At 34.7% G+C, this 12,873-nt stretch overlaps 1 protein-coding gene across 4 annotated transcripts in view; it reads left to right on the top strand.

Annotated features, from left to right (window-relative positions):
* The window catches only part of tmem154 (transmembrane protein 154), a 30,097-nt gene that overhangs the window by 11,569 nt on the left and 5,655 nt on the right, over nt 1-12,873 (top strand). For 3 of the 4 annotated variants that reach the window (XM_049472479.1, XM_049472480.1, XM_022667210.2), the window contains exons 3-8: nt 2,377-2,442; nt 3,329-3,394; nt 5,759-5,833; nt 7,217-7,414; nt 8,731-8,782; nt 11,287-11,363. In XM_049472479.1, the coding sequence (XP_049328436.1) occupies nt 2,377-2,442; nt 3,329-3,394; nt 5,759-5,833; nt 7,217-7,414; nt 8,731-8,782; nt 11,287-11,363 (534 nt within the window). The remainder of the gene's footprint in view (nt 1-2,376; nt 2,443-3,328; nt 3,395-5,758; nt 5,834-7,216; nt 7,415-8,730; nt 8,783-11,286; nt 11,364-12,873) is intronic. The other variant, XM_022667212.2, reaches the window with a different exon arrangement.

The raw sequence follows: 12,873 nt of genomic DNA on the forward strand, positions 1-12,873 counted from the left end.
GTGAAATATTACTATATGGAAATGCTACAAATTACTCGCGAGCCAATACTGCTGTGCACTGAGCTGGATTGAAAAGACTGACATCCCTCAAAACACCCCAAATTAATTCAGGGCTGCGATATTGGAAATGTAGTATAACCCATATATAGGGATTTATTTATCCAATGTAGGGCGTGATTTGTTAACAAACAGTCCAATTCGATCAAAAAATGATAGCTGTGTTAATTTACTCAAAACATCTTGTGCCATATTTTAGCTTTTACCTTTTGGCAAGCTGGCAACCAGTGTGTCTTTGCTATCGTAATGACAGGAAAAGTACGCCTAAAAGAGCACAACAGGCATGCATGCTTCCTCTAATGAATTGTCAAAGCAACAGCTTACTTCAGTCAGAAACACAGTTTCACATAATTTATCTACAGTGACCATATTGGACCTTTGATGTGCACAGAGCACAGTTTTACTGCTGCTGTAGTGTTTTACACAGTTCAATCAAGCCACACGCAAACATCTGTAACCTCTGTTCAAATCATAGCCTGTACTATCTACAGTATCTTTATATGATCAAAATGATCCAATCAGAGACTCTAAAACTAGGATCCTTTATGAACATCTGAGTTTCTGAAGATATCCCACTACTGCATTAATCTATTATATGTGGACTTCAGAGAAAACACTTCCTGCTGTTCAGTTGTAAAATGTCCCAGCTTGGGTCTGTGTGTGTGTGTGTGTGTGTGTGTGTGTGTGTGTGTGTGTGTGTGTACATTGTGGGTGTAAACGTGTCATGACCTGGTTTTACTGTGTTTAGCAGACAGTTTACTCTCAGGCTCTCCTAAAGGAAAAACGGGTGCAAACAAATTCCTTAAGTGAGAAACGAGATAAAAACACAAACTTCAGGCATGTTGCAGCTATAAATATCTCTCATATCCAGATAATAAGATACAAAAAGAGAAGATAAGCTTTTACTTTAGAATATGGACAACATCTAAACATAAACAATATTTCTCTCAGACATAAAAAGACTTTTACTACAGAGAACATTTTCTGAACATTACAATTAGCATACTATTAATGTATACAACCCTTTAATCCCTATACTACCCTATACTACCTTATATATAAAACCCTATTTTACCTTATATAACACTAATTTACCTTATATAACCCTATACTACCTTATATAACCCTATACTACCGTATATAACCCTATACTACCCTATGTCCCACTATATTACCCTATATTACCTGATACTACCTTATATAACCCTATGCTACCTTATAAATAACCCTATACTACTTAAAATAACCCTATACTACCATTTACTACTCTATATTACCCTATTTACTCCTATACTACTCTAAATCCCCCTATATCACCCTATACTACCTTATATATAACCCTATACTGCTTTATATAACCCTATAATACCATTTACTACTCTATATTACCGTATACTCCCCTATATACCCCTATACTACCCTATACTACTCTAAATCACCTTATATCACCCTGTACTACCTTATATAACCCTATACTACCTTATATCACCATATACTGCTCTACATAACCCTATACTACCCTATACTACACTATATTACCCTATGCTACTCTAAAACACCTTATACTACCCTATATAAGCCTATACTAACTTATACTACTCTAAATCACCCTATACTACCCTGTATCACCCTATACTACCCTATATTACCCTATACTACCCTGTGTTACCCTATACTACCCTATATCCCCCTATACTTCCCTATACTACTCTAAATCACCCTATACTACCCTATATCACCCTATACTACCCTATATCCCCCTATACTTCCCTATACTACTCTAAATCACCCTATACTACCCTATATCACCCTATACTACCCTATATCACCGTATATCCCGCTATACTACCCTATATCACCCTATACTACCCTATATCACCCTATACTACCCTATATCACCCTATACTACCCTATATCACCCTATACTACTCTAAATCACCCTATACTACTCTAAATAAGCCTACTACTACTTATATTGATTGTTTAAGTCCATGGAATAGTTACAAAAAACATGACTAAATATTTATAGACTGCACTGTACAGTAAAAGCTGCTGTGAAAAATACAAAATAACACAAAATAACTGTAAATGAGTTTAGAAATGCAGATTAAAGCACAATCTATCATTATACTGGTTACAATTGTGTTTTTTATTTTGTAAAATTAAATTAAAATTTATATTCTGTAAAATTAAAATCAGGATGATGACACACACTGCCTCATGTTTAACAGGTGCTAGATGATTCTCTATAAGAGCTTTTAGTACTTTTAGCTTAGGTTTTGGTGCCTCACTTCAGTGACACTGTGTTCTGTTTTACAGCCCCCCTCCTGCAGGATGAAACCGCCTTCACTGAATTATATCCACAAACTCTCACACCACAAACATGTAAGTCTTTCTATATATATATGTAGATATGCGTCAAATGCAGTACCAGTCAAAAGTTTGGACACACCTTCTTATTCAATGTTTTTATTATTTTATTTTTCCTACATAGTAAATGAATCGTGAACTGATCTATCAGACTATGAAGGAACACATAAGGAATCATGTAGTAACTTAAAAGTGTTAAACATAACAAAAATACTGTTAACTTGTGGTTTCTGAGGCTGGTAACTCTGATATCTTCTACAACAATGGAAACTACTGATGAGTGCCAGTTTCATCAGTATAATAATTTTGGTAGTTTTTGCAGTGACCTCACTTGAGGATACTTTCAAATTTCTTGAAATGGACTGAGCTTTAAGTATTTTTTTTTTTTTTGAGTAGTCATAATCTGGATTAGAACATTACTCAAATATTCACTATTCACTGTGTACCTGTAACTCTACCTATTCACTTCTTTACATGTAAAATAAAAACATATTCTGGTTTAACCAATTTTTTACAGTTTGTAAATAATGCCATATATTTTATTTCCATAGTTTGGATGAGTTTAGTATTAATCTGCAATACAGAACATTTTATGTTTTTTTTTTAAATGAGTATATTGTAATTTGATTTGAGTTTGAGTTTAACTAAAAGTTGTAATGAAGAAAAAATAAAATAAAGTGTAGCTCCATATTCCACAGGTTAAAGAGAAAGAGAGAGAAATAGAGACTATATTTTAGCATAATTTTTTATATATAGTGGCAATATAATAATTTATATTATATTATATATTTATATGAAGAATCAATATTCGTATTGATTCTTCATATAAATCATCCTTACTGTTCCAACCAAGCAATCTTTTGATGCTTCACATCAGTAGCACTGTGTTTCTGTTTTTCAGTTCCAGTTCTCCTGGAGGAGAAAGTGGCTGTTGAATCATATCCACAGGTTGTCTCAACAAAAACATGTAAGTCAATTCGTCAGAATGAGTTAGACTGATTTAATTTATCCACATGTAGACAACCATCACAAGCAGACTAACAAATCAAACCTCAGGGTACAAAAACTTAAAACAAAATCAGACAAACTCGAGAAAAATGCTGGATTAAATGTATAAAATGAAGTTGGCAATACTTCGCAATAAAAGAGTAAAAAAAAATCAGGTTTCTACAGCATGTAGTCCACAGTAAAATACTGTAGATAAACAGTTGTAAGAAATTAGTCATTCAGAGATGCAAATCTGAGAATCTATCTCAGATTAGTTCATAGTTTCCCATGATTTTGGTTTCAGGAAGCAGAGGATTATGGGAGCTGTAGTGACTAGATTTGATGGAGGCAGATTGAAGATAAGAAATAGTTTACAAACTAACAAATGCATTGCACAGAAGTACTGATCCTATTATTATTGTTATATTATTACTGCTATTAGTCACGACTAATCAGTCTTTTTCTCCTTAATACTAAGGTTTTTAATAATGAGTATTTAACAATTTTGTGATTTAGTCATGATTAAAATCATGACTAAATCACAAGATCACAAGAATTTAAATATTACATGCCATCCATGTGTTGAGACAGTGTAATATGTGTGTTTTAATTTAAATTATTTAAATTTGTCGTATAATATATTATGTATCATAAATTATTTGAGTAATATTGTATAAATGAAGCAATTGTAATTAGTTAATATTGTATGCAGAAATGAAGTAAAGTTTACTGAAAGAAAGGATTGATTCAGTAAAAATAAATTAAGTTAAGGTTAATAAAAGAAAGGATTGATTCAGTAAAAATAAATTAAGTTAAGTTTACTGAAATAAATAAGGTTCACTTATTTACTCATTTAAGTAACATTTAAGTCTTGAAATCGAGTTGAAGTTACTTAAATGTATCTTAAATTAAATTTTCTTTAAAAAATGCAAGTGCAGAAAGTTTGCGAATCTTTTTAAAGTAAAATTTAACTCGTCATTTTTTTCAGTGTAGTCTGCTTAATTTTTTACTGTATTATAATACATACTGTATCTCAGGGTGGTTTTGATGCTTTTTAAATGAGAATATTGTAATTTGATTTATGAGTTACTGACTTTAACTGAGAGTTTTAAGAAAGGAAATAAACACATGTGTAACTCCATATTCCACACTTGACCTCCTGTAAAGAGCAAATGTGCATTTACTGTGTGTGTGTGTGTGTGTGTGTGTGTGTGAGTGTGTGTGTGCGTGTGCGCACAAGTGAGAGAGAGAGCATATATTTTACATTTCAGCATAATTAAAAAAGTAATCTACCTTCTGAACTCAGCAGTAAGTGATGCTGTGCACTGTGTTATATCACTAAATGAATAAACTATATCACCAGGCTCAGTTAACTTTCTTATGATTAATTAGCATAAAGAAATATTATATATATACAACTCTGGAAAATTATTTATAGGTTTATGTTTGAGTAAAATGAACATTGTTGTTTTATTATATAAACTAAAGACAACATTTCTCCCAAATTCCAAATAAAAATATTTAAGTCATTTAGAGCATTTATTTGCAGAAAATGAGAAATGGCTGAAGTAACAAAAAGATGCAGAGCTTTCAGACCTCAAATAATGCAAAGAAAACAAGTTCATTTTCATAAAGTATTAAGAGTTCAAAAATCAATATTTGGTGGAATAACCCTGTTTTTTAATCAAAATTTTCATGCATCTTGGCATCATGTTCTCCTCCACCAGTCTTGCACACTGCTTTTGGATAACTTTATGCTGCTTTACTCCTGGTGCAGAAATTCAAGCAGTTCAGCTTGGTTTGATGGCTTGTGATCATCCATCTTCCTTTTGATTATATTCCAGAGTTTTTTTATTTGGTAAAATCAAAGAAACTCATCATTTTTAAGTGGTCTCTTATTTTTTTTTCAGAGCTGAATACACTACAGGTCAAACGTTTTATAACACCCCCATTAAAAAAGGAGGTGATTTTTACACACTTACAGCACATTCACACTTTCATCATCATAATAACTAGAAAGAGACAAAGAAACAAAGAGAACTCTGTAACTATTATTCTTTAGAGAAATTACAGATGAAGTCAGAGAGCGGTGAGGACTGTTTCCTACACCTTCAAAAGAGAAACTGGAGAAAACTGCTACAGGAAGACGTCTGGCTGACCCACATGAAAACAGCAGCTTTAGCCTTTAGCTCAGATTAACATGATTAAGGACTGAGTCTTAGTTTCAGCAGAGAAGAGAAGAATTAGAGTCAATACGACAGGAGTAGAACTGCAGTAATAAACATTTTGATAAGATATTGATTTTGATAATATATATATATATTGTTTTGTTTATCTGTTTCAGCCACAATCCAGAGTAAAGTCAACTCCACACAAAACCAAAACGTGACCCAGAAACAGAACCTCACCCGAACCACAGGTACCCCATCACTCTCCACTTTGCGCAGATTGATTTAGGGGCGTGTCCTTTGTCTTAGGTATCGTGAAAGCGCAAAAAGTACACCTTGTGCAGCTTGAAACACGCAAAAAGCATGTACTAATTCTCTTAATTAAGCATGGGTGTGTTTTGGGTGTAAAGTGTAATAAACCAATCAGGGTGCCAGTCATCATTCCCTTTAAGAGTCAGGTGAGCACTGACTTTGGCGCATTTGTATCTTAACAGTGCAGCTCCTTTGCGCGTCTCAGCAGAGGAAACTGAGCTGCTGGTTCACAGTGTGAAGATACACCAGCAGCTCATTTACGGGAACAGTAATGTTATTTTATTCTACTTTATTCTGTTTGTTGTTAAAAGCGTTAAAAGCTGGGTTTGCTTTTAACTTTCAAATCATAGAAAAAAAAACAGAACACCAAAACCTCCACCTTTATATCAAAACATATCCTTTATATTTGACAATATTTTATGTGACTTTAATTTGAAGTGACTTTAATTAATAAATTAATATATTTTATATTTTAATAAATGTGCCCTGGTGAAAAGAAATGAACACTAACATATTATAACTTTATAGATCTGTGTATTTCACTTTTTTAAAGTTGTATATACAGTAATTGAAAATATTAAAGTGAATTTCAGTTAAATAATAGTGAAGTCATATGCTGGAGTTTTATTTCCAAAACTCCAGCATTTGAGTGATTAAAAACAGAATTCTAAAACAGCAGAATGCCTGGGTCTGCTATATTAAGCTACAATTATTATATCCATGTACTGAACATAAATATAAAACCTTATACATGTCAGAAAAATATATAACTAATAATGACTTATAGTTTCTGTGCTGTTTTTTAAGTATATTTTATTTTATAGTTGATTACTGAAGGCTCTGGGTGAGATGTTTACTTCCTGTGATAAAGAAGTGATCAGATAGGGTATACTGTTGACTTTTGTCATGGTTTAACTCGGTTAGTTGCGCAGCTCTATTTTCCACACACCAGAAATGTACCTGAACACTTCACCTCACTTCCAGCCAACCACTCCCATCAGTGTAGATATATTCCTAAAGTCCAACACTATTTTAAGGACGTGTGCGCAAGGCGTGAAAATAGACTTTCGACGGGGTTTAAGATAGCAACGAGCACCGCAACACACCTTTCGCAGGCTGTACGATAGGGCCCTTGCTCTTGCTTTTCTGATGCAAAGTCCTGATGAGTGCTAGTTTCATCATCATTTGAGTGTTAATCTACGATGCACAACATTTTAAAAGGTGTGCCGAACTTTAGACATCATCTCAGATGTTTTACATGTGTATATTTTAAAACTTTTTATGATCTTAAAACATGAATACTGTTTTACAACCTGGTTTAGATTCACCACCGCAGCACAGAGTACGCGCAGGTGTGAAAAATTACAGCACAACTGCAGCTCCTCACACGACGCTGGGGTATGGGGGGGACGTTTTCATCATTATCGTGGTGTTGCTGGTGATAACACTCGTCATCACAGCCATGGTGGTGGCGGCCGGCGTTCTGATCAACCGCAAGAAGAGGAGAGAGAAAGAAGCTGGTGAGATTTTCACAATTACATCACCAGTATACATTATTAATGTTAATGTTAATATTTATGCTTCACTGTTTTACTGTCACACACAGTTTTAATGCAATGATAACGAGAAATTTCATGTGAAAATGTGTGTCCTAAACATGTTAAATGACCCATGGCATGTGTTACGGTTAGTGGTGTCGATCAATTAAAAAATATGGCGTTAGACACAGTGAAACTGCAGGGGTTGGACAATGAAACTGAAACACCTGTCATTTTAGTGTGGGAGGATTCATGGCTAAATTGGAGCAGCCTGGTGGCCAATCTTCATTAATTGCATGTTGCACCAGTAAGAGCAGAGTGGGAAGGTTCAGTTATCAGGGTAAGAGCACAGTTTTGCTCAAAATATTGCAATGCACACAACATTCAAACGAGGACAACGTTCAAAAGAGGACAAATTGTTGGTGCAATTGTTGGTGACCAAGACAGCAAGTCTTTATGATGTATCTAGAGCCATGGTATCCAGGGTAATGTCAGCATACCACCGAGAAGGACGAACCACATCCAAAAGGATTAACTGTGGATGCTGTAAGAGGAAGCTGTCTGAAAGGGATGTTCCGGTGCTAAACCGGACTGTATCTAAAAAAACATAAAACCACGGCTGAACACAACACGGCAGAATTTGAGTGGAGGCACAGAATCGTTTGAATGTTGTGTGCATTGCAATATTTTGAGCAAAACTGTGCTCTTACCCTGCTAATTGAACCTTCACACTCTGCTCTTACTGGTGCAATGTGCAATTAATAAAGATTGGCCACCAGGCTGCTCTAATTTAGCCATGAAACCTCAGACACTAAAATGACTACAGGTGTTTCAGTTTCATTGTCCAAACACTATATATAAAAAACTTTTTTTTGTATTTGTACAGGAAGTTGTTTTGCACAAAACAATGTCCACATATGGGGACAGTTTTTTATTTCATTTTATATTTTTTTATTGTAGCTTTCTATTATTGCTGTGATTTGTCAAAAATGCACACCATATAGCTAAGATCTATAGGTGATTCTCTCTGGACTGGCTGTAGAGACTGTTGACTGGGATTCCTGTCATCTTGTTTTTTAATCAATTGAGTGTAATGATGCCATTTGACCACTAGATGAAAGTAGATCAAAGGGTCAACATTTTAAACAGTGACAAAACTGAACTAAATTATTATTGTATTTTTTATTTGATCTAATATTAAAGATGATGCTCTATAGAAAATGATTAAGATTAATTCATTGAGATGTGTGTAACTGGTATAACTCTAAATTAAGGAATTTATTATTCTGTTATTTCAGCTCTAAAGCAGGATCCATATCTGGATGCTGAAGGAGGAGAGAAAGTGCCGATGTGAGTCTCAACATTACCTTATTACATACCTTTATTTTCATTACATTTTCTTTACTTAGTTGAATAGTTGTTGTTTCTCATAATCTGGATTAGAACATTACTCAAATATTCACTATTCACTGCATACCTGTAACTCTACCTCTTCAATACCTGTGCAAAACTGATCATCTAAGAATATAAAATATAAAACATATTCTTTTTTAATTTGAAACAACAATGAACACACATCCATATGTGGCTTATTGTCATAAAAAACAATAACTACAAAATGCATCATAATAAAATTCAGTATTTCTCAAATGAATACATTAATTTATTAATAGTAATTGCAGAATAGTAAAGGCAACACAGCCTTTCCTTTTTTTTGGTACAGCAGGCTATGGTTGCCAAACAGCACAACACTAAAAACACACTGTGTTATAAGTAATGAAGAGCATGAAGAGCACAATGGTTTGTAAGATGATCCTTCAATACAGAATTGTTCTGATGTGCAGTGATATATGTGTGTGTGTGTGTGATGAGTATTTTAAGATAGAAGGTAAAATAATCCTTTTTTTAATCCCACAGCAGGGAATAATGCAGTGTTACAGCAGTTTTAAAAACTTCTGCATTACATTAACACTAAATTCATCCAAACTATGATGAAAAATATATGGAATTATTTAGTAAACTGTAATAAAGAGTTAAACAAACCAGAATATGTTTCATATTTTAGATTCTTCAAAGTAGTTCCTCTTGTTTTGATGTTCAGTTTTACACATCTCTGCTGGATTTATGAGGTAGAGTCTCCTGGAATTCAGGCTTTCAGTTAACAGCTGTGCTGAACTCATCAAGAGTTAATTACTTAAATTTCTTGTCTCTTAATGTGTTTGAGAGCATCAGTTGTAAAGTAGTGAAGAGTTGTGTTACAGATATACAGTAAATAGTGAATATTTGAGTAATATTCTAATCCAGGTCATGAGAAGCAAGAAATACTCAACTAATTACAGAAAAAATACTCAATTAATACAGTCAGTCAATCCAAAAAAAAGAATTTCAAGAACTTTGAAACTATCCTCTAATGCAGTCACCTAAAAAAAACTTCAAAAACATTCTAATGGTGAAACTGGCACTCATTAGTATAAGTTCATCAGAGTTGTCAGCCTCAGAAACCGCAAGTTAACCGTGTTTTTTGGTTTGTTTAACACTTTTAAGTTACTACATGATTCCTTATGTGTTCCTTTATAGATAGATTACTTCACTATTCATTTACTATGTAAAAAAAATAAAAATAAAAATGTAAATAGAATTAACCTGTATGAGCAGGTGTGTTCAAACATTGACTGGTACTCAGAAGGATAAACTCTTGTGAAAAATATTTAGTAAAAAGAGTTTCATCAGTCTGAATGTTCTGAACTGCGAGAGAACAGCAGGAAGTGTGATATTTCCTACAGAGGAAATGCAGTAAACCTTCCGCCTGATACTCGTTACTTTAAAACAGGAACTGCACCAGCTCTGTGTGTGTGTGTAATTTTGCATACATGTGGGTGTAACATGAGCTCACATCCTTCTAGAACAATCTTACAGCATTACTGATCCATTCCAGTCTGACACAACACACAATCTGGGTTTCCAATAAAGTGGCCACACTGAGTGAGTGGATCCACAAGGTAGTAGTAGTAGGTGTTTCCAATAAAGTGGCCACAGTAAGTGAGTAAAAGCACAAGGTAGTAGTAGTAGTAGATGTTTCCAATAAAGTGGCCACACTGAGTGAGTGGAAGCACAGGTTAGTAGTAGTAGTAGTAGTAGTAGTAGGTGTTTCCAATAAAGTGGCCACAGTGAGTGAGTAAAAGCCCAAGGAAGTAGTAGTAGGTGTTTCCAATAAAATGGCCACAGTAAGTGAGTGGAGGCACAAGTTAGTAGTAGTAATAGGTGTTTCCAATAAAGTGGCCACACTGAGTGAGTGAAAGCACAAGGTATTAGTAGTAGTAGGTGTTTCCAATAAAGTGGCCACACTGAGTGAGTGAGAACACAAGGTAGTGTAATAGTAGGTGTTTCCAATAAAATGCCCACACTGAGTGAGTGGAAGCACAAGATAGTATTAGTATTAGTAGTAGTAGGTGTTTCCTACTACTAGATAGTAGTAGTAGTAGTAGCAGTAGTAGCAGTAGATGTTTCCAATAAAATGGCCACACTGAGTGAGTGGAAGCACAAGGTAATAGTAATATTAGTAGTAGTAGGTGTTTCCTACTACTATATAGTAGTAGTAGTAGTAGTAGTAGGTGTTTTCAATAAAATGGCCACACTGAGTGAGTGGAAGCATAAGGTAGTAGTAGGTGTTCTCAATAATGTGGCCACAGTAAGTGGAAGCACAGATGTATTGTTAGTAGTATCAGCTGAATAATGCAGAAAAAAACATGCAATTCCTCTTTAATCTTTCTCTGTATTCTCTGTGTGTGTGTGTGTGTGTGTGTGTGTACTCTATGTGTGTGTGTGTGTGTGTGTGTGTGTGTGTGTGTTGTCAGGCCGATGTTTGAAGATGACGTTCCCTCTGTAATGGAGTTGGAGATGGAGGATCTGGAGAAGTGGATGATTAAAGGAGGTGTGTTCTGATCTCTTGATGACCCTGTTTTTTTATCACTATTACTCACTATTGTCTGTGTCTGGAGTTCTGCATGACTGACCTGACTCACCTCCCTAACACTTAATCACCTCATGACTCGTGTTGAAGGCTGTTCTGTGGTGAAGACGACTGTTTGTGAGGATTAAATATAAACATGAATATTGAAATATACTGCAGCTCAGAAAATGATGTTTGTTCTTAATCATAATATATGATCTGCAAGTTTACTTAACCCTCTACAAACCACTTTTTGATTATTACACTGTCCAAAGTATATATTTGATTTTTGTTTTCATTTACGTCCTAAAACATGTATTTTTCATTTGTTGCCTCAGTGCACCATTACGCAGTAAGTTCACAAGGTCTCAAATCGGGCCCAAAATATCCAGCCCGACCAGGCCCAAGCCCTCCGCATTCTGCTCATTTTAAGCCCGAGCCCCATTAAATCCAGACATTTTTTTAATAAGTAAAGTGTTAAAACTGGACTTTGTAAAATCATTTTCAGGCTGTTTGAATAAGCTAAATCTGTTCAGAATGATGTTAATTAACATTGCAGCACTGAAGAAGTATAGACCTATTATTAAACAATGATCCACAGGCTTAAACATTGGTAAATTTGGCTACAAGAATGATGTCTGAATGATTTTCCTCTAATCTAATCTAATTTAACATGGTTTAAGAATAGAAAATACATTCTAAACAAACAAACTTTTTATTTTGAGCTTATAGTCTAAGTGCAAAAACACACAAAAAAAAAACAATAATAAGGCTATGCACTGCAAGGACAAGTGCAGTGTGCACTGCGCAATTGTGCAACTTAAAAAAATAAACAGTTCGATTTGTTATTTAGCTATATTGTGATTATCATGCCATAGCTTTATATAAAATAAAAACTCGGACCTCGGGTTGGGTCGGGTTCATGTCGGGTTCAGGCAGACAATATAAGCTCTAACTGGGACCCCCAAGCTCCCTTAATGTGGGCTGTTTTTTATTCTCAACAAATATTATTATTATTATTATTATTATTATTATTATGTTATTAATGTCATTGATTAATGTTATTAATGTTAATGAAGTAACACCTCAATCTATCTTTTATATTTAACAATCTCTACTGAAATTAGCTTTTTTTATATATCTTTTTATTTCTAATTTTTTCCATATTTTCCCCAATTTACACGGCCAATTGCCCAATATTCAGCACGCTCAGAGGACAGCGCAGCGACTCGGTTCCGGTACATCAGCTCACAGATGCCCTGTGCTGCTGACATCACCCTAGGAGTGATGTGGGGAGAGAGCGCCATCTACCCACCCAGAGGGAGCAGGGACAATTTTCCTCCCTCTGAGCGCCGGCAGCTTGATGGCAAAGCATGAGCAGGGGGTTCGAACCTGCGACCTCCTGCTCATAGTGGCAGCGCTTTAAACCGCTGGACCACTCGGCGCCCCCCTGAAATTAGCTTTTATTAGACTAATCTTAACTTTTATATGA

This window comes from Astyanax mexicanus, chromosome 25 (genome assembly GCF_023375975.1).
Source record: "Astyanax mexicanus isolate ESR-SI-001 chromosome 25, AstMex3_surface, whole genome shotgun sequence".
Classification (NCBI taxonomy): Eukaryota; Metazoa; Chordata; class Actinopteri; order Characiformes; family Acestrorhamphidae; genus Astyanax; species Astyanax mexicanus.